Here is a 26935-nt window from a genome sequence, read left to right on the forward strand (position 1 = left end):
CACACCTATCAGAATGGCCATGACAAAACAGGAAAATGATACATGTTAGAGAAGATGTGGGAAAATTGGAACACTAATGCATTGTTGGTGGAGTTGTGAAATGATCCAACCATTTTGGAGAGCAATTTGGAACTATGCCCAAAGGGCTATAAAAACGTGCATAACCTTTGATCCAGCAATAGCACTTCTAGGGCTATATCCCAAAGAGATCACACAAATGGGAAAAGGACCTACATGTACAAAAATATTCATAGCAGCTCTTTTTGTGGTGGCAAAGAATTGGAAATTGAGAGGATGCCCATCAATTGGGGAATGGCTGAGCAAGTTGTGGTATATGAATGTAATGGAATACTATTGTGCTATAAGAAACGGTGAACAGGCTGACTTCAGAAAAACATGGAAAGACTTGTATGGTCTGATGCTGAGTGAAGTGAGCAGAACCAAGAGAATGTTGTACACAATAACAGCCACGTTGTGTGATGACTAATATTGATAAACTTAACCCTTCCTGGCAATGCAAGGATCTGAGACAGAGGCCTTGTGATGGAAAATGCTATCCACACCCAAAGAAAGAACTATGGAAGCCGAATTGTTATTTTTTTTCTCTTCTGTTGAGTTTTGTTTCCTCTTTCTGATGGTTCCTCCTATTGATTTTAATTTCTACTTACAACATCACTAATGTGAAAATATGTTTAATATGAATGTAAATGTATAGCCTATATCAGATTGTGCACCGTCTTGGGAAGGGTGGTGGGGAGGAAGGGGGAGAAAAATTTTAAACTCAAAAGCATATGGAAGTGATTATGGATAAATCAAAAACAAATTAATAAAAAAATTAAAATTAAAAAAAACGTTTTTGCTACCACAATAAAAGCTATATTTTCATACATCTTTATTTAGAATTTGTTTTGCCTAGGACTTAATCTACTTTCCCTGTAATTTCTCTCCTTCCTTTTTCCCTTTCCTTCTTATTTTTTTGTTGAGTGTAACTAACTATGTGTATGTGTATTCTTCCCTCCCTTGTACAGCTAAAAGAGAACTAGGTTAAAGTCACCTGCTCCTCTGCCTTCCTCATAGTTTGTATAGACTTCTACTTGCACAACTGATTATGTGAGATAATTTCCCCTAATCTTCCTTTCCCTCCCTCCTTCCCCCAGTGTATTAGTCTTCGATCCTTTTCTATTCTTCTTTTAAGATCATCAAGACATAACAGAGCCATTCCCAGGCCTTGTCTAACTGGATCCTATCTGTGAAACCTGATGATGTTAGTTAGGGTTCTGAGGGGACACCTATCATCTCCCTTTAGTGCCTTTATCAGTGTTTGTTCATGTTTACATTTACATGTGTTTATACTTTAAAGTTTTTACACAACTCTAGCTTTTTCATCAGTAATGTTTGGAAGTCCTCCATTTCAATAAAAATCCATTTTTCCCCCTGTAGGATTATACTCAGTTTTACTGGGTAAGATATACTTGGTTATAAGCCTATATCCTTTGCCTTCTGGAGTACTGTATTCCAAACTCTCCACTCCTGTATAGTAGTAGCTACTAAATCATATGTGATCCTGACTGTGGCTCTTTGGTACATATCTTTCTGGCTGCTTGCACTATTTTTTCTCTGAGCTGGAAGCCTTGGATTTTAATGTTCTTGGGAGGTTTCATTTTGGGGTTTCTTTCAGGAGGTAACCAGGGGATTCTTTCTGTTTCCATTTTGCACTCTGGTTCTAAGATGTCTAGGTAGTTTTCTTTTAAGATTCCTTGAAATATATGTCTAAGTTCTCTTTTTGGTCATAGTTTTCAGGTCGTCCAGTGATTCTTAAAATTTTTTCTCCTCAATCTGTTTTCTATATCAACTATTTTTGCTATAAGATACTTTACATTTTCTTCTATTTTTAATTTTTTTTTTTACTTTTTAAAAATTTTTTTGTCTCATGGAATCATTGGCTTCTATTTGGTCTATTCTAATGTTTATGGAATTTGTTGCATGGGCAAATTTTGTACCTCTTGTACCAATCTGTTTATTCCTTTTCAAATTTATTCTTCCATAGAGCTCTCATTTCTTTTCCTATTTTCCCTTCAACACTGTCATTTCATTAATAAAATTATTTTAACTTTCTTTAAAAAATTCTTGCTTTATCTCTTCCAGGAATTCTAGTCAAATTTGTGCCCAAGCTGTGCTTTTCTCTGAGGATTTGCTTGTATATGTTTTGAAATCATTCTCTTCTTCTGGGTTTGTGCCTTGGGTACCCCTGTCACCATAAACGCTCTTTACGATGAAATCCTTCTTTTGTTTGCTCATTCTTCCAGGCTACTTCATGACTTGGAACTTGATATTAGAGCCAAACTCTATGTACTTCTGGAAGGAAGGTGTAGGCTGGTCCTGCTGTGCTTTCTTGAGGGTATTGTTATGCTATTCCAGAATCTCAAGGCCAGCTCAGACTGGAGACCTGAAAGCTTTTAGTGCTCCCAAAATTGTCTGATCCAGAGCAAAGTCTGTTGCTCTACCCCTGGTTGGAGCTCTGCAAGTTTCCGTTATGGGTTTAGGTCTGAGCAACAGGCCCGTGGACTTGTCTGTTTGGAGTTCCAGTAGACTGCTGCTGGATTCACCCACTCTCAGCCAGCTGGTCAGTCTGGGACTCCTGCTCTGGTTCTTTTGCTGCAAGCTTCAGACTGGGCTGGAGAGGAGAACTGAATTCCTGCTCTTTTCCCATGGTCAGACCACACAGCTGCAGCTTGCTTTTGAACTTGCCTAATGCCCACAACCATTTGTTATCCTGGAATGCCATCAAGGCACAAGTCCCATCCTCAATGCACCCTGATCTGTGACCTGGGCCTGGGAAGTAAACAACAGCGCTGCCAGTTGGCACCTCTTCTTGTGCCCTATTCCAGGATAAGACCCTCTATGTTGGATCTGGGTCCTCATCCTGCCCTGGAGCACAGCTTCCCTCTGTCAACAATTCAAGAGGCATTTATTAAGCACTTACTATGTGTCCCTGTGTTGGAACACTCCTGTGCTCTTGGCCAGACCCTGTTCCCAGCATCAGCTGACTTCCCTGTGTGTCTCTCTGTATCAACCTGGGCTGGAAAAATTATTCACTGTGATTTTTTCTTGGATTTCCTGAACAAAATTTGGTCTGGTACATTTTCTAAGTCTGTATGGATAACATGTTTTGTTGTTGGAGGGTGCATTGTACTTCTTCGTGCTATTCTAGTATTTTGGATCTGCCTGTAGATTAGACATTTTAAACTAGTGTTTATAGACCTGCAATTAGTGGACATCAATTGAGTTGTCACCACAGAATCCAATAGTCTGTCATATAGTTTCCATATAAAAATATATCAATATTGTTGAACATTTTTCTTGATGTATCATTAATAGGTTTATAAAGTAGCAAATCTTCCCTAGCATCATTTCAACAAAATATTGTTTATACATAATTAAACAAAGACCCTTTTCTGTAATTTCTGTTTTATCCACTTGCAGGGCAAAATAGGAAGATTTTATTTTCCTAATTAACTAATTGCAAAGATCTTCATAAATATGGGCAATTTTGTTTACTGCTGTACTATCTGCAGGTGGAACCATTAGAAACTCATTTGCACATAAATCAGCAGGTATCACGATGACCATATCAATAGCTTTAGGTAGTACGATTTCTCCTTTTGAATGAGACTTTTTACACTTAGAAGTCTTTTATTTATATTATATTCCAAGATGTCCTTCCCTTTACGTAATTGCAATATAGGATTTTGTGGTCCTGCGTGTAATTCCTTTGAACTTTTTTTTCTGGCTCCTTGTAGAATTTTTCTTTTTTAACCTGGAAATGATTTTGGCTTTTACACTTCTGGGTGTTTTTAATATGGTCTTTCTTTAAAGTGGCTGGTGGGTTCTTTCTAGTTTTACTTTGCTCTTTCTTTTAGACTTTCTTAAAATCTGATATCAAGGGAAATGATTTTTAGGAAGTCAGATGATTTTTAAGTTAACTCTTCTAAACCTGTTTTCCAGGTCAACTGTTTTTGATGGTAGATATTTCACATTTTTTTTTCAGTCTTTGGACTTTGTTCAAATATTTCTTTTTGTCTCAATTGCTGAGGTATACCTGTTCCACTTTTTCAGTCTACTTCTTTTCAATTTTATTCCACTTACATCCTATTCTATTTATCTTCCAATTTTTCCCTAAGAGTTCTATTTTCATTTTTTTAATCTCTTGCTTCATTTCTTACATCCAACCTTAGAGCCCTTGCAGGGAAGATATTCTTTTTCCAGAGGCTCTACTTAAAACAATTAATATAGTTATTCCATTCTGGATTGACTCTTGGGCTTCTCTTAACTCCTAGCATTTTTTCATTGTACTAGGAGTTTTTCTTTTTACTCATATCTCAGGCCTCAGTTTCTGGAGAACTTTTTGTTCCACAGCCAGATTCTGCCCTACCTCACAGGCCCTGGTTGTCTTCTCTGCAATCTGGATGTTGCTGCTGCTGCTACTGCCGTTGTCACAGTTCTGGATAAGGAGGCTGGTCTTCCTCCCTGCCCTCTTGGTGCAACCCTGGCCTGAACCTGGGATGAGGCCTCATCCTCTGCCTCAATCCCTGGCTTCTGTCTCCATTTTCTGGTAGCTCAACAAGAGTGCTAGCCTTTCCCTTTCTCTATCTCCTTCTCCTTGTGTAGTCATCAAATGCAAGTTAGATTCATCCTTTCCTGTGTGCCTCAATATTGAGATCTCACTAGACTCAGTCCTCCAGGACAGACAAGCATTTATGCGTAGTCTCTGCCTTCTTTGATTCCTTAGTACAACCACGGAACGTCAGAGATTTCTCCAGTTCTAGAACTCCTAGAGCAGAGGTGTCAAACATGCAGCCTGAACCAAGTTAGCATACAGTTGGGAAATATTTAGCAAAATAAACCATACAATAAAACTACATTTAAAACCAAGGCAATATGCAGCCTGCAAAGATCCTCATGTCTAGTTTAGAGGACCGTTTCTATTTGAGTTTGACTAACCACTGTTCTACACGGTCCCCCAGCAGGAGACTCATTAGGTGCCTCTGTGTGCCACTTGGAAAGTCATCTATCAGGACATGAATGTGTCCTTTGCTGTGGCTCCAACAATATATCAGAGATGGTTTTGGCGCCACGCCTTGGAGGCCTGTTCCTACTGTCTGAGTGCCTCTGCCCTGTTTCCCTGCAGTCTCCTACTGGGAGCTGACCTTATTGCCTGTTGTGGCTCTAATAGGTCCAAGTCAAAATCTTGCTGACTTTAGGTCCCATTGATTAGATAGTGATAGCTTTTGGCCCTGCTGACATACCCCTAACTAGAGTGCTCACAGGCTATCTTCTCATGAAATCTCAAATCAGATCCAGGAACTTATTGTTATATCCTTTGGTTTTATTTATTTTTGCTGGCCCGTGGCAGGTGCTTAATAAATGCTTATTGACTAACTATTGGAAGCTAGAGTGTGACCTACTGGGCTGGAGTACAGTGCCTTGGTAAGTACTGAAAAAATATTGACTGATTGATTGAGTCCACGAAACCAGGATATATACAAATAAACTGGAAAAAGCCACAGTTTTCAGCACAAGGTTTATTTAATGTTGGGAAAGGGAATAAAAGCAGAGAAACTGGGTCTGTTAAGAGAGAGGTTGTCAGAGTTTGATAGAAAGTCCAAATAGTACAGTAGATAATCCACAGGAAGGGCCAGCAAACTGCCAACCTAGTATGTCTTGGGAGAGTTGTCGCCTAGGCTAGGGCCGTGTTGCCATGGAAGAGATGGCATGATCCAGTGGAAAAGGCACTGGGCTAGGAGTCAGGAGACATGCTTTAGCGCTCTTTCCATGATCTGGCTCGGTTCAGCATTTTCATTAATGATTTGGATGAAGGTATACATCAGGCCTACACAACCTGTGGTCCTCAGGCCATAAGCAGGTATGCCAAAGGATTCTGGGCAACCCGCGAAAAATGTAGAGGATTCTACATTTTTCATGGGCTGTCTGAAATTCTTTATCGTGCTACAGATAGTGCAGAGCTGGCATAGATGCACAAGACAATTCAATTAAATAGGTATCAAACACCTAGCATGCAAATGGTGCTGTTCTGGGTGCTGGGAGCACAGGAGGAGTAAATCCCTTGTCACTACCCTAGAGGAACTTATGATCCCACAGTAAGGATGCCAAAGAGCCAAGGGGAGATGCAGACAGCGTTCTAGGAAAACCTGAAGCAGGATCCTGAACTCCACCTTCAGGTTGGGGTAAAGAGTAAAAGATTTCATGCAAGAGACCTGAAGGAAGATGATTTCAGCAAGCTGATGTGAGGAGAATGTGTGTTCCAGGCTCATGGAGGCAGGAGTTAGATGAGTGTCCAGAATACATGGGAAGAATAGGGCAAAATATTGCTAGAAAAGCAGACCAGAGGCTGATTCTGGACTCCTTAAATGGCAAGCTGAGTTTATGTTTGATACCACTGCCAATGAGTCACTCAAGGTTTCAGAGCAAACCTTCCCATTAGGAATTGTATTTTGGCAGCTCTATAAAGGATGGCAGAAAGTTTGGTGACATAGACATCAGTGAGGAGGGTATTGCATTAGTCCAGGTATAAGGTGATGAGGGGGTTGAATTATAGAGGCAGGTATGTAGCCGTAAGTGGATATGAGATCCTGGAAGGGTGAGTGCAAGAAATATTGTCCAGAGAGAATTAAATGAAAGCACTTATCAACTGACTGAACCTAACTAACCAGGAAAAAATCATAATGCTATAAACAGAAATAAGAAAATGGAAGAAGGGACAAGATTTGTAGGTCCAGGAGATGGGGTTGATGGGGAGAATGGCTGACTAAGTCTAAACATGTTAAAATTAAGGTGCCAGTAGGTCAATCCAGTGGAGATACCCAGCAAGTAGGTGGAAATAAAAGACTGGAGCACAGGGGAGAAATTAAGGCTGGACAAACAGATTTGGGAGTCACCTGAATAGAAGTAATAACTGAAGCCATGGAAGTAGATGAGATCATAGAGAGAAGAGGGTTAAGCACAGAGCCTTGGGGGATGCCCATAATCAGGCAATGGAAGGACAGTGAATCAGCAGTGAAGACCAAGCAAGGAATGGTCAGTAAAAGAGGAGAACCAGAAGAAAGTGTCAGAGAAGCCAAGGGAGAGTAGGGGCCAGAAAGAAAGGGTTCTTAATAATGTCAAATGCTGTCAAAAGTTCCAAGAGGAAAAAAATTCTTTTAATTAAAAAAAAAAATTTTCAAAGAGGATCAGAATTGAGAAAAGGCCATTGATTTTGGTGATTAAGAAGTCACTGATGACTTTGGAGAAGCCACCTTCAATAGAGTAGGCAACAAATACTGTGAGTTGTCCTTTCCTTGAAAGTGCAGGTTCACTTCATTTGTTTTCAAAGCAAATGTCTGCAAAATAACCAAGTGTGAATAACCAAAATTTGTCAGTGGTTCTTTCAAATAAAAAAGGTATTCCATGAAAAAAGGCTAGTACAGCTCAAAACTCAAACAACCACACAAGTGCTTTTCCTCAAGACAAACCATCATCTTTGGGTATGCAGCAGAGGGTGCTTTATGTGTACTTTCTATGTCATCACAGAATATTAAAAAGAAGTATACTCGAGGTCTGAGATTTACCAAAATTAATCATTTTTATTGCTTCATCAAAGACAGTCTTAAATGAAACTGGCAAAAGATATGATGACTACTAGGATAGTTTAATACTGCAGTCTTGATTCATGCCAGGGCACCAGAAGTTTGACCCACCATGGCTTATGCACCATTAACTATATACATTAACCCAGTGGTTCCAGGATAAGCCATGAGGCGCAAAAAAGTTACTCAACACTTTCATTATTTCAATATCATTCGTGTCTGTTACCAAGTGTTCACATAAATGAAGATCTTCGATGATTAGTTGGTGCTGATATCAGACAAATACGAGCAAAACAGCAAGTCTAACCTCGTTTGTGGATTAGTCCATTTGTAAGGCAAAAGTACAGTCCTGCAGATGAGGTATCAATCCAGTCTTTGTGTTCGCAACTAAATCTTTTTTTTTTCTTTCAGCCAAAGACAAGGTTTATTAGAACATTGTCATACTGGGCAGACTCAAGGAGTCTGAACATGAGTAAACTACAATGGCTAGATTATAAGCATCTGAGCAGTGGCTAGATTTTAAGCATATTAATGGAGACAAGATGGACCTTATATACAGAGAGCCTGTGGGAGGGACCTAGGAGTGGCCAGTAAACTGGGGTGAACAGAACTCCCGGCACCTGGACCTTGTGGCCAACGGAGAATGCAGCCTAGCTAGGATTAATGGTGGGAAATGGCGGGGTGCCATAGGGAGGTAAGGAGATTGGGTGTAGCCACAATGAAAGGCCAGTTGATGGGATTACAGCCTCAGGGGAACGCCATAGATTTGGCCATGTGGGAAAAGTCCAGGGTTTTTCCTTTCTAGGGCCCAGATCCCAACCCCATCATTCCCCACTCAAACAAATGGGACCCAAATTCTTTTGGTAAGGGGCGAAGGTGTCAGCTTCTGAAACTGCTTCCTGCTGGCAAAGGGCGTAGAGTTGTCCCTGCTTCAAGGGGGTCCCAAAGAGGAGGTTGACTGGAACTGAGCACAAGCTGCATCCAGGGAACGATGCAGGGACATTGGCTGGTACTGGCTGTTACCAACTGTAGGTGAATGGCCTGTAGTCTGGAAGACACAAATCTGACAGAAAAGACTGCAGGGCCCAGATATAAAGCAGGGACTAGATTGAGGGCCCAAATGAGAGAATAAAACATCCTTAGCTCTGTTTGGATTCAGATAATTCAGTTTTCCAACCATGCAGTATCAAATCCACCTCATAGCCAGACTCAGGAATAGCCAGGTGTGTAACACTGCCTTTCAAAGAAACATAATGGGGAAACTGAGCCAAGAGGATCCCATCTTAGACTGAGGCTAAAATTGTCCTCTCAGCTTTTCCCAATGCTGACTTCCTACCAGTATCACCTTCTCTGAGTAGCTTGTGGCATTTCTCTCAGATGGTGGATTATTGATTATCGATGGATTATGACCCATTGGACAACTCAGAATAAACTCCTATGAGCTTTTACCTCAAACAGCAAGTTTTACTAATCACAGTTTAGGAAAAACTTTTCCAGGATTTACATCTCAAACTTAAATTAATCCTAATGTAAAAAGTCAATCATTAAAGATTTCTATACACTTGCAAATTCTCAGCAAGCCATACATAACCCAAACAAGCTTTTTAGCTAGTTTACACATTAAAACAATAACCAACAATAGCTAAATTATTTTAGCAGTAACCAAATTATGAAAAGTTGCTTGATATAACTGATACAGAAAGTTCACCAATTTGAAACGTGAAACAAACCCATTACCAATCAGGCGACTTCAGTTTTGTTAAATGCACTTCCAAATTACTTTACACAGAGAATCAACAGCTCATCATTAACAGTTAAAACTACAAATTTAAAAGAGCATGCTTACCCAAGTTTGGAGGCTAGCTTCATTACCTTGAGCAGGCTGTGCTGAACCTGGGTGAGGCTTCCAGGCAAAGGTTGCCCTAGAGCCCAAGGCCATTGCCAGTGGGGCCCATGCTGCAGCTGCTGTCCCTTCCCCCTCCTTCCTTTTCCCCAGGTGGGGGAGGGTGAAATCAAAAGTGAGGGGTAAAGGGTGAAACTCTCTTCTCCTATGAGAGGGGTTAACAGATACCCTCTTGACTCAAGTGAAGGGAGTGGGAGAAAAGAGTGACCAGGGTTGTAAGGAGGAGTTCTAAACTCCTTAATGATCAATCACAAAACCTCCAGAATCTGCCAAGATATTTTTAGCTGTTCTAACTTTCCCCGTAACCTCCATGAAGGAGGATTCAGAGGGTAGAGGGGAGTAAGTAAGCCTCAGGGCACCAAAAAGCAACTACAGTTTTCCCCAATTCCCTAGCACCAAGGGAATTTATACACTTCCGGATAGGGTATCCGTCCCTGTCCTCTATGCTGTGGAAGGTGTACCCAGGTCCATGGCCTTGAACTGACCCAGTGGACCAAGAGCCTGAGAGCATCAGGCCGAGTGCGAGACAGCCTCATAACTGTCTGCCAGAAAAGCACTTCCAAGCCAAGGTGCTTGGAGAGTGACCCCAACTGCAGAGCAAGAAAGGAGTGGAGGGGGGAGGCTTACATACCTTCTAGTCTTGGCTGCAGAAGAACTTGGGGTCAGGCAATTTCCCTGTACGGGCCACCAAAATGATGCGGTTTAGAGGTTCAGGGGTGCTGGGACCCCAAAATCACAACACGTGGGTCCTGCCTGAAAGAATTCGACCCAAGCCTTCTTTCAGCCAAAGACAAGGTTTATTAGAACATTGTCATATTGGGCAGACTCTTAAGGAATCTGAACATGAGTAAGCTACAGTGGCTAGATTATAAGAATCTCAGCAGTAGCTAGATTTTAGGAATCTGAGCCTAGCTAAATCTTTAAGTCATAGGCCATACAGCATCTGGAAAACTACTGTATGCTCATGAAAGAATGAGAGTGAAAAAGGCAAATAGTGTCTTAGTATCATTACAAAAATAGTTTGGATCTCCAGGACCCCCTGAAAGGGTCTCAGGGATTCTCAAGGGTCCATATCTCACATTTTGAGAACTGGTCTAAACTAATATAAAGGGAGTTCATTCCTCTTCAGGTATTTAGACTACATCAGAGCTGGGGATTTGTTCTGTGAAGTTTGAATTCAGTCAAAGGGCCTCACCCGAGGACCTAGAAGGCCACATGTGGCAGGTTCCCCACCCCTGGACAAGATGATCTATGAGATCCTTTCCAACTCTGGGTTCTAGTCTTGCCACCACCTGGCTGTGTGACTTTGTGAAAATTACTCCCCCTACCTTCCTCACCCCCTCCCCCTCACCCCCAACTAGGGTTCATTTTTCTCCTCTGTAAAAGGATGAGTTTGGCCCAGACACTTTCTAAAATACATCTAAACTCTCATGATCCTGTGATACTAGGAGGCACTGTCAAGCTGGGTTACTGGCCTCTGGCTCACATGTGTGAGGCCAACCTGGGCAACTCTGAATCATCCCTAGCTGGGGACCAGTGATCATGTGAGCCAAGGAGATAAGCCTGGCATTCCCTATAGGGGCTATGAATGATACCCCTGAGGAATTCCTCACATCAGAACAAGTTGCAACCCTCAGGTTTATCACCCTACCAACTTGGAAGGAGAGGGACCTGCAGTCCATATTGGACAATTAAATTGTGAAAGCAGAACTGCTTCAAGAGGATTGATTTAAGAGCTTACCTCATTCTGTCATAGCTTTTGTGATGGAAATTTCCTTGTGCCTTCTTCTCCCCATCCCTGGGACTCAGTCATCCCTTTGGCATCCATGTGGAAATTTCCATCCTTCCCAAAGGGCTGGCAATGAGATGCTGAGACAAAGTGGAGTTAAAAGCAGTACAGAGGCCTGAGCAATGGAAGATCATGAGTGTATCTCTGAAGAGTAGTCTGTGACCACCCTTTATTTTGAGGGGATAATGACCTCAGCCAAGTCTATATTACCTTCTTCCCCCTTCCCTTATCACCTAACCTGACTCTCCCTTCCATCATCCAAGACATTCTTGAAATGCTACTGTCTCAAGTTGGCCACAGAACCTGAAGAAGCAGATCCTTTGACTAGCAGAGAATATACAGAAAGAGAAGCTGCAGTCTCTTGCCTGACAAGTTCTCCTCCAGAAATACTCAGGAAAGAAGAGAAATTTTTCAAAGAAATCCAGCATCAGAGAACAATGGTTCAAATCTTGGCTCTGCCACTTTCTAATTGTGTGGCCTTGAGAAGTCACTTAACTTCTCTGGGCCTCAGTTTCTTCATCTGTAAATTGGACCAGATGGCTTCTACGCTCCTTTCAGCTTTAATTCTATGATCCTAAGAGTACATAATGTGCCCCTGATCCTTGACTCCCTCTCTCTGATGTTGTACTGCAGATCTTTTTTTTTTTAACTTTCTAGTTAATCCAAATTACAATTAAATCCTTTGAAGCAGTGGATGAAATCTATAATAGGCAAAAAGGAGATCCTGATTTCCCCTAGCAGAAAGTGATTATCTAGTTCTCTCCTTTGCTACATCAGGTTCTGCGTTATCTAAACTTATGATGTGCACATCCTCCCTCAGTAGAATGTAAGCTTCTTGAAGAAAGGGGCTGTGTTGATTCCCTTCCCTGCTTTCCAAGCTCTGAGTACAGGGCCCTGCATTTGGGAGGCAATTAATGTTTGTTGACTTGAATGGGACATATTGTACTGCACCAGCAGAGAAAAATATTTATCTAAAGTGACTGGGAGAGGGAGCATCTGGCCTCTGCCTGGGAGGATGAGTCATGAGAGGGGGCTACTTAGAGCCCCAGAAGACGCTGGGGGGAAGGCATCCTTACACCTTCTCAAAGGGCCCGGGCCAGACTCAGAATGCATTCATCTCTAAGTCCAACCTGTCAGGGTTCCTCTAAAGTTACAGAGAAGGCCCCTGAGGCTGGGCTGTGAACCCAAGAGAGCCACATAGCACAAACACTGGAGATGGGTGGGCAGCCTAGGAAGGAAGGGTTTGCACTCTTCTCTCCCTATGCCACCTCATTCTCCTCTCAAAAAATTAATACTCAACAAACACAAATAAATAAAAAAATGGAGTAAATCTTCAAATAATACCTTAAGTCTGAACTATTTATACTTTTTTGATTAGGAAATAATAAAACTTTGATGCTTTCATACTTCAATGGATCTATGATCTCCTCAAAGTAGGTATTCTCTCCAATTATACAAATGGCAACCCATCCAGGCCTGTTCATCCTCTGTGACTCTTGTCCATGTTTCTCTGACAAACCAGCCATAGGGGCTCCAACCCCATGTGCCAGAGGTCTTCCTCTAGCTCACTTTACATTGGGTGGCTACCAATGGATCTCACAGGCTGTTCCACTGGTCATTCCTTGCTCACACTACATGGGTGACCCATCTTTTTGTCTGGTCCTACATTTCTCTGACAACTTCTTTCATGCTGCTTTTCTGGTACAACACAATTTTCAACAAAATGACAACTTATTCAGTCTGTATTCCCTTCAATATCTATCTGTCTACGTAAGCTTTTCTTGCCATCATTATGATTTAAAAGGGATGACCTCACTTTGCCTCATTCTTCATATATTTGTCATTTCTTATGGCACAGTAGTGGTCTATTACACTCCTAATTACTGAATATAGATGCTACCCATCATTCTCAGCAGCACGGAGACAAAAAGGATGAAGTCCAGGGCTTCTAAAGGAGAAGCTTTTATCTATCAAGGAATAAATGCCCCCACACCCCCAACAGAGTATCACAGAGGAACTGGTCTGAATTTCTAAACACAAAGGTCCTTGCTCCTTCATTCAGCTAGTTACCCCACGGACACAAGTGCTACTGCTTCAGGAAAAGAAACTACACTGGCCCAGCCACAAGGGGTGGACACTTGGTGCCCTTCCACCATTCAATCCCACAAGGAGAACCTCCTCCGGCCTGTGGATTCCTTCTGAGCCCATTCTCTGAACTCCGCTGCTTGGTCTCATTAATATGCTGAGTCACACTTCAGACAGCTCTAGCCCTGGGTAAGAAAGCACAACATTCATTTAAGCCCTCTGTTTATTCTGTTTTCCTTAGCCTGGGGAACAACCACTTAAGCTTTCAAAAAACAGGGTTTTTAAAGCTACTGACCAATTCAGTTCTCTCCCAACTCATGCCAGTGAAGGTAGGGATATATGGCCAGTGACTTTGTACAGACTTCCCACACTTTTTGGAAGGCAGCATGTTCTATTCTATATTCCTCCCACTTTTCCCTCCTAATGCCTGGCTGATAAAACCCCAAACATGCCCAGGCCTACCTAACAAGTTTGGTTAATAGTTTCCAACCAGAGCATCAGGAGTCACCATGCAGTGGTACCTGTCCCTTCCCCTCTCTCACCCCCACTTCCATCCCACAACCTCAGTAGAATCATGCTCTGATAATTTCCTGAAGAGGGGACTACCAGGTCGATCAAGTGGGTGAAGCATCATCTCTGAGTGTCCCTCAACAGTTATTCTCTTGGCAAAAGGGCAGCCATCCTGCTTATGGCTCTGTTCCAACAACATCCTCTCTGGTAGGTGTCCTGATGTCAGCAGCACAGTGGCCCCAGGGTTCTGAAGACTGAGCATCAGAAGCTGACTTTGTGTTTGTTAGGAAGTCTGTTCATCTGTAGATTTTGCCAGGTCACCCATGGTTATACAACCAGTGCCACAGCCAGGCTTTGAACCCAGGGTTCCCAGTCTACTGATCTTTCCACTACATCTACATCATAGAAACAGAAGAACAACTAATGCTTAAAAAAACAATCCTGGGCTTCCTCCATCCTGACATCAGACACACTTCAAACATAGTATCTTGCCCAACCAAAGCACATTATTTCTCCTTGCTCTCAAGATCTTCCCCCCAAACAGAGAACATATGACAAAAGGCTCAAACCACAGGAAATGAGGGGGAATGGGTCACTCAAAGTGGTAGTTTCTCTTAACTGGGAGTATTTCTGCGCCCCCTGGTGGTCATATTCTCACTAACACCTTATCATACATTCATGCGTATGATTATATCCTTACTTTAGGGGCTGAAAAGGACCTTAGAAATCATCTGATCCAGTTCCTTTATTTTAGATTAAAAACAGTGGTCATCCAAGGTAACATAAATGTTAAAAGTGACAGGATTCAAACAGATCTTTCAACTACCCTGGTGCAGTAGATAGATGCTAGATCTAGAATCAGAAAGACCAGAGTCCAAAACTGATCTCAGACACACCATGTGACCTTCAGGAAGTCACATAATCTTTCGGGGTCTCAATTTCCTCATCTTTAAAATGGGGAGGGGGTGTGGATTTAATGGCCTCTAAGGTTTCTTCCATCACTAAATCAATAATAAAGGAAACCCAAATTATTTCAAAGTTAGGAGCAGCAAAGCCCTTCCTGCTGGGTCTACTTCACGTCAAAATTCTTTCCATCGCATTATCTGAACCTTATCTAGGTATGATTTAAGTTTAAATTCTGAGTCAAAATAAAAAAACCTGTCAGACTCATTTTCCTATGGGAGTAGTTCCTAGAGGGCTCAAGGCAGAGAAGTTTACCAGACGAGGAATATATAAAACAAAGGGGCTGTGCTAGACTAGATGGGCCTCTCAAACGCTTTCAAATTCTAAGAGCCTTTGAGTCAGAAGACCTGAACTGACCACCTACGGGATCTGGGCAGTCACTTCATTACACCAAGACTCAGCTTCCTCATCTATAAAATAGGAATAACACCTACCTCCTTCCTGCCCTCCCAGGAATGTTAGGAGGAAGAATGAGAAGACACATGAAAACCCTGTTACTGCAAAGCACCATGTGAAAGTCAGTCACCTGATATGCGGAGTATAAATACTCATGAAGAGAAAAGGTGGCAGCCAGAAAGAGCTGTTTCCTTGCCCAATCATCAGCTTATTCATCAACCATTTGCTAAGGGTCTGTGTTCAGACCGTGTGAGGGATTATCAAAGGGGCAGCAAGACAAGGTCCCCAGTGAGGAAAAGAAGACATAGTTCAGGCCTGCGTAAGTGTGACAGAATTGGGAGCCAAAGGTTGCATGGTCTTTGATTGCCCTCAGCCTCAACCATGGGCAGGGTAATGAAGGGGAAAAGAACATCACTGGGAGTCAGGAAAGCTGGGTTCTAGTCCCACCATTGACGCTGCCTTGTTATGTGACCTCCCTGGGCCTCAGTCTCCTTCTACCAAATAAAAGGGCTGGACTAGGTGCCCTCCAGAGTCCCTGGTGGCTCTCATGATCTTGGCTTTGCTGAAGTAGCTATTTCTAAGGGTGGTGTGGGATGGCACCTAAGAGCTTTCTAACAAGCTCTGGAGACCTCCCATGGGCCATAGGAGCTCTCTGCTCTTGGGTCTCCTAGGGCCAACTCAAACCTCGAAGGAGTAGCCTGGGGAGGAGGGAGGACAAGTAGACACACTCCTCTCTCATTTTCTTCTTGTCTGCCCCAGTTTCTAGTTTCCATCAGCCCTCGTCATTCTCCTAGACATCCCCTCAGGCTTGGCGCCTAACCACCCTTCCTTCCCTTCTCCCTGCCCTAGCTCCCCTCCTCAGTACTTGACCTCTAGACTCCGACAGGAGCCACCCTCTTCCTCCAGTCCTTCCCACCATCCACCTTCCCACTTCCCATAGCCTGTGTAAGCCCAGAGTTTTATCCCAAGCATCTCCCCACCCCAATGCCTTGCTTGGCCCTCTCAACTTAGCCAAGTCCTGCCCTTCTTTCCAGAGATGGCTCAGCTCCTACCTCTCTTCCAGGAAGCCTTCCCTGACTGGTGAACACTCTCTCCCCTGATGTCTTCTTACGGAACTGTCTGTACAAGTCATCTGACACTTTAATATAAGGCAACATGTCGTTTCTGTGTATATGTTCAACTAAATTGATTTAACATTTACTAAATACCTATTATGTATGAGAGGCAACCTGACACCCTGTATCAAGAGTAGGCCTGAGTTAGGAAGACCTGGGTTCAAGTCCCACCCAACACATACTAGCCGTGGGCCCATGGGTGATGAAGGCCACCTCTCAATGCCCCAGGCAGATCTGGGGATGGAGGAGAGCTATTCTGCATTAGTAGAGGGACTGTCCTCCACCAGTGAGCTCATAGGTCCAGTGCACTATGCTAAATAAGCTCCCATTTTCCTTTTATAAGAGCTCATAATCTCAGTCAATAGGAAGAAACTGGTGAAATGCTATCATGTGGATTGTCTGGAGAAATGTTGTTCTAGGTACATACAGATCACCAACATAGACAAAATAAAAAATTGCACTCAGATTCTGGACTTAGAATCCTGAGACCAGAATTCCAGTGTCCTAGCTCTGAGCCTATTTCCTTGGCTGTAAACAACACTTACACCGGCCCTGTACATCCTGAAACATTCTACGAGTTATCTCTTCCGGTTCCCCAACTGGACTGTGAGATCCTAGAAGGTGGAGACTAGGTCCACAGCCTCTTAGGATTTATGCATAGAGATCACAGATTCCCTACCTTGGGCACAAAATAGTTTCTTGCTATCTTTTTAAAAAATCACATAGGGCTTCCTCCAGATTCTCTGGACCCTTCTCACCTAGTCAGCTGTTGGTTACCCTATTTTTACGTCCAAATATGTCTAAACTTTGGTTAAATCACCTTGAACTATTACGCCCAAACCAATGAAATGGGGACAATAAGTATTCTACAGGCAAAGGTAGAGATAGTTCACTTTGATTAAAACAGAGTCTTGAGATTCATCCAAGAAGAGAAGGTGGTTTAATGCAAGGAGCCCCACACTTGGTTTCAGAAGTGCGAGGTTAAAGTTTGGATTTTACTCCTTATTATGTGACCTTGGGCAAGCTCCTCTCTTCTCTAGGTTCCAGTTTTCTCATATAACGACGCTTTTGGATTTCTCAAAGTCTCTCCTGACACTAAATCCCAGAAAGTGCTAAGCTTTCCCTGACAAACCCTGACTGTGCTCTAAGGTGCCTCCTGGCTTGCCTCCATGTGCTATTTGTGCTGCTCTCTGGATGCTCCATGTGTAAGAGGGAGGTGACTTTCTCCCTTCCGCCCGACTGTCCACTCCAAGGCAAGGGCTTCTGCTTCTTCCTGTTTTCCCCCAGCACAATACAGTGCTATGCCCAAAGCAAGCGCTTGATAGAGCTGTTGCATCTGCTATTGTTGAGACTGTTCCAAGATCAGCGGGTTTGGAGCTCGCTTTGCTTCCCAGTTTTGTCCCTCTTCAGGCCTCTGTTCCTCCTTTGCATCCTTTACTTCCACACAAGCTCAGCCCCCACCATCAGTCCTTTCTGTCCCGGGCCCTAGGTTTGACCTCTGCATTGCCTTACTTGCCATTCTTCTTCCCAGGATGCAATTCATATCATCTCCTGAAGCCCCCAGAAGCCTTACCTGGTTCTACTGTTTTTTTTAACTTGCTCCTTGCTCTGCCAGGACTTTAAGTTACACATGTAACATTTTGTTTCCCCTGGACTTTTCCTCATGTTTGAGGCCTCTGCTGCGCAGACCATAAAATGCTAGAGCTGGACAGGACCTTTAAAATCATTTATCTAATGTGACTGTCCCACCTTAAGGATGAGGACTTTAGGGATCAGAAAGGTATGGTGACACTCAGGATCATAAAACTAACTGGGTGCAGAGCCAGGACTAGTATCTATTGCTCCTAACTCCCAGGCTTGGGATTCCTCCCTCCTCATTATCTCTCTGCCCTCAAACTTTCTCTACATTAATTGTTGATCATGACTTAAACATAAATCTAAAATCGTATTAACCATATTTTATGATCACGGTCATCTTACTGAAAACAAATTAAGTAAACCAAGAATAAAATGACCAGTAAGTTTTACAAAATTCCATTGACCACTGCATTTGAAATATCAAGATCTCTAATAAAAAGATCTTCACCATTTATTCCTACAAATCTGCTTTTTTTTTTTTCCCAGCTAGGCAATGGGATTAAGTGACTTGCCCACAGTCACACTGGTAGTAAGTGTTATGTGTCTGAGGCTGGATTTGAACTCAGGTCCTCCAGTACTCTATCTACTGCGCCATCTAGCTGCCCCCCAATCTGTTTTAATGATAGATTCTTGGTTTCCAAACACTCAAAGGCCTTTTTATGCAGAGACCTTAGCTCTGAGTATACAGTTTTATTGTAATTGGAACTCACTTTCCTAAATATCTGAGGCCACTTGCCACAAATTTCTCTTAACTGAGATATGATGCTTCTGGTAATTGAGTTTTGCAGCCAGGAGTTCTGAAGCACAGCTCCATGATTTTTTAAAAAAGAAAATAATCTGATAACTGTTATTTCAATACAATTGGTTTCCTTTATAATCCCATATATTTTATTTTATGCATTAATCATAGTGCTCTGTAGGCTTCATCAGACTGCCAAAGAAAAGGTTAAGAAAGGTTAAGAAACCTTGCTCTAGGTTTCACTACCAACCCTATCACTCACTACCTTGGGAGACCCCTCCCTAGATGTCTTCAAGCAAAGGCTAGATAATCATTTTGAGAGGATAGTCTTGAAAGTATTCTTTTGGGGTATAGGTTGGGTTGGACTAAATGGCTACTAAGATACCTTCCAACTATGAAGACATGAAATACGAAAGGGCATTTTCCCTTCTCAGTTAATCGTTGCATGGGATCCTGATACAGAAGGCATACGTTCTGATACAATACAGCATAACAGAATAGGATTCTACTAATATTTTTCTTTTTCTCTTGGTGTACCAAATGGCAGAAAAGGTCCCAGGACTGAGAGCTGGAAGAGTCCTTAGAGATCACCTACTTCAGTCCCTCTCATTATATGAGTGAGTTGCTGAGGCCCAGAGAGATAAAGTTACAGCGTTCCTCCACCTTGGAAGCAGCCTCAGGAGGTAAATAATAAATTATCACACCCTTGCTCTATGGTAAGGCCTCCAAATGTTACAGTACCAATTGTGATTTTCATCTGAATTAAACAGGGACACAAAAACAGAAAATGATTGTGTGTGAATAAACATCCGGAAAGATTAGTAACAGCTGATCTGGGCTGAGGCGTCAAAACAAAGCTATTATTGTAGAAGACGGACAACTCCAGAACGATGTCTGAAGAAAAGGGGCACGGATCATGCTGAAGTACATGCTAAGTCATTCAGCCAACCCAGAACAACTTTGGGATCCAACTTAAACTGGGCAGCTCTATTCAGCTGAAGTGGTTAAAACCTGGGTAGAAAGAACTCACTGCCATAACAGCACTGTGCAGTTTTATTAACCATTCAAGTACAGTAGTATCTGGAAAGACCGGGACAAAGGTCAGGTTTCAAAAGTGAACAGACAGATATATTCAGCATCTAACAGTTGGAAAGAAGCATACTACAGATTCCTTTCACAAACGTTTTCACAGAGCCAATACAGTACTAGCCATTAACCCAGCACCGAGCATACCGGAATAGAAAAGATGCAACAAGAAAAATAGCTACGTTAGAAAGACTTCAACACTTTAGAAAAAGAGCAAAACACTTGTAGTTTCTCCCCCTTTGCCCCCAAAACAACATCTGTACAGTTTGGATCTACCTATGCAGTTCTACATCAGTTTCTAGAATATTTGTCAGGAGGAATAAAATAAAAGCGACACTGGCCAGTTCAGTCTTTGGATGCTCGGGAGGGGGAGAAGCCAGCTCTTGGCCAGCTAGTCAGCTTCGTTCTCGTCGGTAGGGTCTTTGGACTCTCTGTTCTTCCGCACCTCCTCCATGTGCTTATCCTGGAGAAAACAAGGCAGAGCACACACACACACGCACACATGGCCCATGAAAGGGCCGCCAGTAGACTGGATGTCCCACACCCACCAGCTGGGCTGCAGAGGGCCTTCCTGCCCTAGGTCATTTGCATGCATGCCTTCTAACACCTAAGCTTTCTCCTGCCAGTGTGCAATCACACACCGTACGCGACAGGCTCCTTCTGTTCTTTAAACTAAAACAAAATGAAAGGATTTGCAGAGGTCACTTCCTGGGATGAGCCCCACAAGGTACAGATGGTCATCTACCTCCTCCTTCCACCAAATGAGGGGGTAAAACCCAATTATCCCAGCTCACACATTCTTTCTACGTAGACAATTAACTCAAGTCATGTCGTTAATTCCTCAAAGAGGTGTTGGGCCCAGACCTACCTTCTCCCGCAAGCGTTCCAGCTTAGCAGCCATTTGTGCCTCTCGGTTCTCTTTGTTAGCTTCCATTTTGTGGGTCAGTTTTTCTTCCGCCATTTTACTGAAGTTGTTGTTTTCTTCAATTGCTTTCTGAAGCACTTCCTTCTCATGTTCCCGCTTCTCAGCAAGCTGCTTCAAGACTTCAGCTTCATGGGACTGAAAGAAAATAAGGTCCAGACCTTGAACTCTGAAATGAGCTGGGTAAGTCAGTTAAAATAGACACAGAAGTGTTTGTAAAAAGGCAGAGAGAAGGTTCTCTTCAACACTTCTCAAGCCATCAGCTTAATCTTGCCTACTAAAGAATGAGGTAAAATCTCTGTGGTCATGCTTTTAGATATTAGGTGCAGGGGGAGGGGCGAGGAATGGATTAGGGAAGAGCCAACATTTATATCAGAAAAACGCCCATGTTTGGTCAAAAGTGGTTTTTGTCAAATTATTCCTTAAGTGAACCACTTGAAGCTGGGCTCCACGGAGATATATCTCTAGACTGAGGGTAGTGTAATGTAAACCTGGGCTCTAGATGCAGCTTTGGCAGGGTGACTCAAGTGAGTCATTTCACCTCCTTGAGATTCTTTTTCATCTACAAATGGAGATCATTCTGGAATGTATTATTCCTTAAGATCGTGACAATCAAATGAGAAAAATAGGAGATTAGAATAGATGGCCTCTAAAGTTCCAGTCCTAAACCTATGATCTCGTTTTTTAAAAAGCACTTTGGAATCAAGTACTATATAAATAAAAACTAATGTAGTTATGTGTTTTTTAAAAGGTGAAATGGGACATTGAGTTTTAATGTTAAAAGATCTGGTATTTGGCATCAATACCCAAATACTGCAGAAGACTGGGCTTACTGACAAATGAAAACATTCATACACAAATGCAAGTCACTCTCCCTGCTCAGCATATGGGCCAGGACAGGGGTGGGGAACCTGGGGCCCCAAGGCCACATGTTGCCCTCTAGGTTTTCAAGTTCGGCCCTCTGACTGAATCCAAACTTCACTGTGAAGTCAAAGGGCTAAATATGAGGACCCAGAGGGCCACAGGTTCCCACCCCTGGGCCAGGAGGATTTCTACTCTGCTCTTAGAGAAACAACATTCAGCTACTCCCTAGGCCATTTCCAGCCTTAGAGCCTATATTAGTAGTCTGGATGACAGTTTCTTATACCTATTCAGCAACAGTACATTATTGCTACTACTACCTAGATTTCTATAGCGCTTAGAGATTATGAAAGCATTATATGTATATGTATACATACACACACACACACACATATATATAGTTTCACACATTTGATCCTGCCACCTTTAGTTTACTAAATGTCACCAGTTAGAATCTTATGAAAGACACTTAACCTCTTTGGGCCTCATTTTCTTCATCTGTAAAATGAGAAGGTTGGATAAGATGACTTTTTAAGGCTCTTTCCTGCTCTGATCCTGATTCTAAGCAGTTGATTCAGATTTGAATATGGTAGTTCTAGTTACAAATTCAGTCCTCTTTTGACTATACTACAGCTGCCTTTCTAGTAGATAGCAGGCACTCATCCAGTTCTATTACAACAGAACTGCATTATAACAGCTCATTATTATAGTGATCCATTTGTACTATGAGTCAAGTCACAATGCTCAAAATATCACTGTGCTCAGTATGAGTTTGATCTACCCTGACAGGACTACAAAAGAGGAGCTAGGTAGCTCATTTCAAATCAGAATCCTAATACAGGTGGTTTTATAATGCTTGGTTAATGGCTCAGTACAAATAGTTAGGAAGTCTAGGTTCCAGCTTCAGTTCTGCTATTAACTAGGTGTACGACCCTAGGCAAGTCAGCTAAACTCTATGAAATTATTTTCTCATCTGGAAAATGAGAGTAATGTTGGCACCACACTTGCATGAGGTAGATATCTGATGGCTGGTTTTAAGAACCAAATTAAATAATGTGCCCAGAAGTTCGTAAAAAACAGGAAGAAAACCCTATGGTAAACCTCCTATGACTTGACCACTTAATAGATGACCTTGCAAGTCCCTGAAAACTCAGTTCCTCTGTTTCAAAATAGAACAGGCCAATATCATAAGTCTGAGCTTTCCAAGCACTGAGTTTTATACTATTCTGTGGCCACATGTACAACTGCTACTTGTAAACTGATGGTCAGAAAGAAAAATATAGACAGATCAATGCAAAATACTTTACTTCTGGAAATTTTTGTTGGTTGTTGTTAAGTCATTTCAGTCATGACTGACTGACTCTTCATGGACCCATGTGGGGGTTTTCTTGGCAAAGATACCAGAGTGGTTTGCCATTTCCTTCTCTGGCTCATTTTATAGATGATGAAACTGAGGCAAACAGGGTGAAGTGATTTGCCCAGGGTCATACAACTAGTAAGTGTCTGAGGCTGGATGTGAACTCAGATCTTCCTGACTCCAGATCCAGGCTCTATCCACTGACACCTAGCTGCTCCATACTACTGGGAATACACACATTCAAAGCACAAATACTGCTTAAAGCATATCAGTTATCACTTGGTTAAATGACAGCTTTATTAAATTGTTGCAACTTTCAAAATAAATGCTTAGTTTTTCCCTAAAAGAGCTGCTTGGAGACAATGGAAGAAACTGGCACATTACCAAATAACGTAAGAGATGAACAAGAACTTTTGAAGTCCTTTAATTAGAGCTCAAAATGGGTTTTGATGTGTCCAATACAAATGACAACAATGTTTACCTTGCGTCTTTCTTCTGCAGCTTCTAGTTTCTTCTGAATTTCTTCCAGGGAAAGATCTTTCTTCTTCGGAGGGGAAAGGGGGAATTCTGGGACTGCTTCTTTTGAACGAGGACTAAGTATCAGCTCAAATGCCTGCCCTGAGGCACGCTTCTCTAGTTCTTTCACCTGGATATCTAGACACAGGATGATGATCATGTTTCTAGAGTATTTGGGAAAAGCTGCCAATGTTCTAATTATGATCCTCTAAAGCCCTGAACAATTTAAGGTACTGAATTATGACTGAGCAAATCTGTGCTAACCTTATCAGGCAATAAAGAATTACCAAAACATCTAACCACAAAACATTTTTTCTTTACACTACATTGAAATCCAAACCCCCTTTCACTCTTCCCCTCCAGAATTCAGTGGGCTCTATATTTTGGGGTTAATTCTTGTGGTCAAAGCATCAGTAATTGTTAGTTATTTTCCTTAACAAGATGTTTTGTAGGAGTCCAAATCCCTACTTTGAAGGACGTTAATAACAAACTAAGTGAATTATACGCTTTTAGACCATTCAAGTGTTAGCTTATAATTTCTTTCTGGTTAAACTCCTCCCCCTACCCAAACAAAGGCAAATACATATGGTTAGATCAGCCTTCCACTAAATGCTACAGTGCTTGATTTGGACCCCAGCTATTTCCTAGTCTAAAATTTTAAGCTTATTTTCTTTAATTTCTGTAAGTTTATTATTACATACCAGAAGAAGCCATGGTGAATAGAAGACAAGAGACTGGCAGTGTACTCTAGACAATCCACACGGTGGAGAATATCCTGAAAATTAATTTTTTTTAAAGTACAAAAATCAAGCCCCATGCATTTCAGCACAAAAGGTCTCAGCAAACATTATTCAGGTACCAGGGAGGGAGAAAAAGGCTACTACCATAGCAGAATTAAAACAAGGTATCTTTGGCTACTAAGTCAGATGACCATAATCTATAAAATACTGCAAGACCAAAAGATATGACATAATTGTTAAAATGACATTTTCTAGAGGGCAATATTAATACTGGTAACACAATGGAAGGAAACCATAAGAAAATCATGGGATTTGCTGAACTCGAACCATTCAAAGTAAAAAAAATAAACAACTTTTTTATGAGAACAGGGTAAAATTACACAGATGCAAAAATGTGTTTGGAAATGAATAAAAATTACTCTCTCACACGGGGTGCCCCCCCCCCCACGGGACAAGGGCTAGCTTTAGAAGCATTGTTACAAGAAGAGCGCCTGAGGCACTCCATGTACAATCCATCCATTGTGTAGCAGAGAGATCTACCTCTGCTCTCAGTGTCAGGCCTCGGTGGAAAACAGAGCTCCCATAATAGTAACCCGGAATAACGAATTCCTATTGTTTCTCGGGCACGACAGCAGGCGGGGGCTACAGCTTGGCCAGGGGCCTGCCCGAGGGTCACAAAGACATCGTCACGTCTCTGGTTCGAGGTGCCCCGGGGTCCCACGGCTCCCAGAATCCGGACTGAGCTTTACTCGCTGCATTCGTCGGGACACCGGGACAAGCAGAGGCCAAGAAGGTGACAGCCGGCCCAGGCTACAAGGCCTAACAGCCATCCAGCCACCTGCCCCGGCGAGGGGCGTGGCCCTAGCCCCAGGAGGCCGTGCTCGCCCAATCACCACGCGCCGGGCGCCCAGCCCCCGTGGCCCCGCCCCTTTCCCTCCCCGCGCCTTTTCGAAATCGCCCCGAACGCTCCTCATCCCGGAGCTGGGGAGCGCGCGCACGCGCGCGCTGGAGCTTCAAGATAAAGGAGGGGGCGATGGGCGGAGCTAACGGTCCCATCCGGGGAACTCCGCCCTCCTCGGGCTTTCCCCCCCTCCCGCCAAATCCCCCACCCGTGCTCCCCGCATAGGCGGAGGGTGGGGGGCGTCCCTCAAGTCAGGGTGGGGTCCCCTCCCCCCGCGGGCTGTCCGTCAACGCCCCGGCTCGGGTGGGTGGGGGTCGCAGCCCTCGAGGGGTGGGCGCGGCCCTGGCGGCGCCCGCACAAAGGCCGGGCTGCCCGTCAGTCAAGCAGTCCCGGGTCGGGGCGGGGGTCGACTGCTGACCCCGGGTCCCTCGGACAATGAGGGCCGCGCCCGTCCGCAGGAGGGTCCCCGCCCCCTATTGTCTCCTCCGACCCACTTCCGCACTCCCTACAGGGCCGGGGCCCCGCCCAAGCCGCCGCCGCAGCCGCCGCAGCCCCGGAGTCCCAAGTACCCCCAAGCCTCCGCGAGAAGCTCCGCCAGGCGCAGACACAAAGCAGCGCCCGTCGGACCCCGGACCGTCCCGGCCCCCGCCCCGCTCCACTCCACTCCGCGGGGCCGCCATCCAGCTCAGCGTTAGCCACAGCCGGCCGTCCAGCTCAGCCCACCTCCCCCGCCCTCCAATGCCTGTGCTGCTCCCGCCGCCACTGCGCGGGGCCCCGCACCCACCTGCTCGGTCCGAGCCGCCCGGCCACACTCCGAGCACCAACAGACCGGGGCGCGCACAAAAGCGCCAAACAGCGGCACGTGACCGCCCCGCGGGGCTCCGCATTGGCTGAGCTCGGCGGCACGTGCCGGCCCCCTCCCCTCCCCGCCCTGCTTTTTTCATTCTCCCCCCCTCCATCCTTCCCTCCCTCCTCCCAGCTCCGTCTCTGCCTTACCCTCCCCGCCCTTCTTTTTATTCTCTTCCATCCCTCCCTTACCCTACCCACCCTTTTATTCTCTCCCCACCATCCTTCCCTCCCTCTCTTTCTCCAACTCAGTCCCTCTCTCCTCCCTTTCCTTTTCATTCTCCCTTTCCATCCTTCCTTTACCCACCTGCCCTTCTTTCCATTCCTCCCCTCCATCCTTCCCTCCCTTTCTCTAACTCAGCCCCTACATTCCCTTTCCTTTCCTTCTTTTCATTTTCCCCCTCTGTCCTTCCCTTACCCACCTGCCCTTTTCATTCACTCTTTCCAACCTTCCCCCTCCATTCTCCCCAAACTCCATCCTTACCCTAACTTTCCAGCCCTTTTTATTCTTCCTTATCCTACTCTTTCCATCAACCTTCCATCTCTCCCTTTTCCTCCCTGTTCTTCTTTTCATTCTCCTCTTCCATCTTTTTTAACCTCACCTTCCCTTCTTTGCATTGCTCCCTCCATCTTTCCCTTCCAATTTCCTTCATTCCCCCAAACCTTTTCATTTTCTCCCTCTATTCCTTTCTTTAGTCTGTCCCTCCCTCCCAACCCTTCTTTTTGGTTCTTCACCCTTTCAGCGGTCCCCACCTGTTTTCATTTCCCCCTCCATCCCTCTCTTCCCAACTCCATCTCTTCTTTAACCTTCTCTCACCCGTCTTTTCATTCCCTCATCCCCCCATCCTTTCAATGTTTCCTTCTTACAGCCTTCAGGTATCCTTCCTCTTTACATCCTTCTATGCTTTCCTTCCCCTCTTCTCTC

The 26935-nt window shown here is 43.7% G+C and overlaps 1 protein-coding gene across 1 annotated transcript; it reads right to left on the reverse strand.

The window, feature by feature from the left end:
- Positions 1 to 19816: 19816 nt before the first annotated feature.
- STMN1 (stathmin 1) lies at positions 19817 to 26035 on the reverse strand. Its single transcript, XM_027864816.1, has 5 exons — positions 25949 to 26035; positions 24225 to 24298; positions 23489 to 23661; positions 20736 to 20927; positions 19817 to 20330 (listed from the first exon to the last, which is right to left on the reverse strand). The coding sequence occupies exons 2-5, from the start codon at positions 24235 to 24237 to the stop codon at positions 20259 to 20261; spliced, it is 450 nt and encodes a 149-aa protein (XP_027720617.1). The 5' UTR covers positions 24238 to 24298; positions 25949 to 26035; the 3' UTR covers positions 19817 to 20258.
- Positions 26036 to 26935: the final 900 nt, after the last annotated feature.

Source organism: Vombatus ursinus, unplaced genomic scaffold (assembly GCF_900497805.2).
Source record: "Vombatus ursinus unplaced genomic scaffold, bare-nosed wombat genome assembly UNPS02014777.1, whole genome shotgun sequence".
Taxonomy (NCBI): Eukaryota; Metazoa; Chordata; class Mammalia; order Diprotodontia; family Vombatidae; genus Vombatus; species Vombatus ursinus.

Excerpts from the sequence above, each read along its gene's own strand:
- STMN1 (XM_027864816.1), bottom strand. Across the intron at positions 20,928-23,488 it reads CTGCAGAAGAAAGACGCAAG|TCCCATGAAGCTGAAGTCTT; the intron begins GTAAACATTGTT and ends ATTTTCTTTCAG. Across the intron at positions 20,331-20,735 it reads TGGAACGCTTGCGGGAGAAG|GATAAGCACATGGAGGAGGT; the intron begins GTAGGTCTGGGC and ends TGTTTTCTCCAG.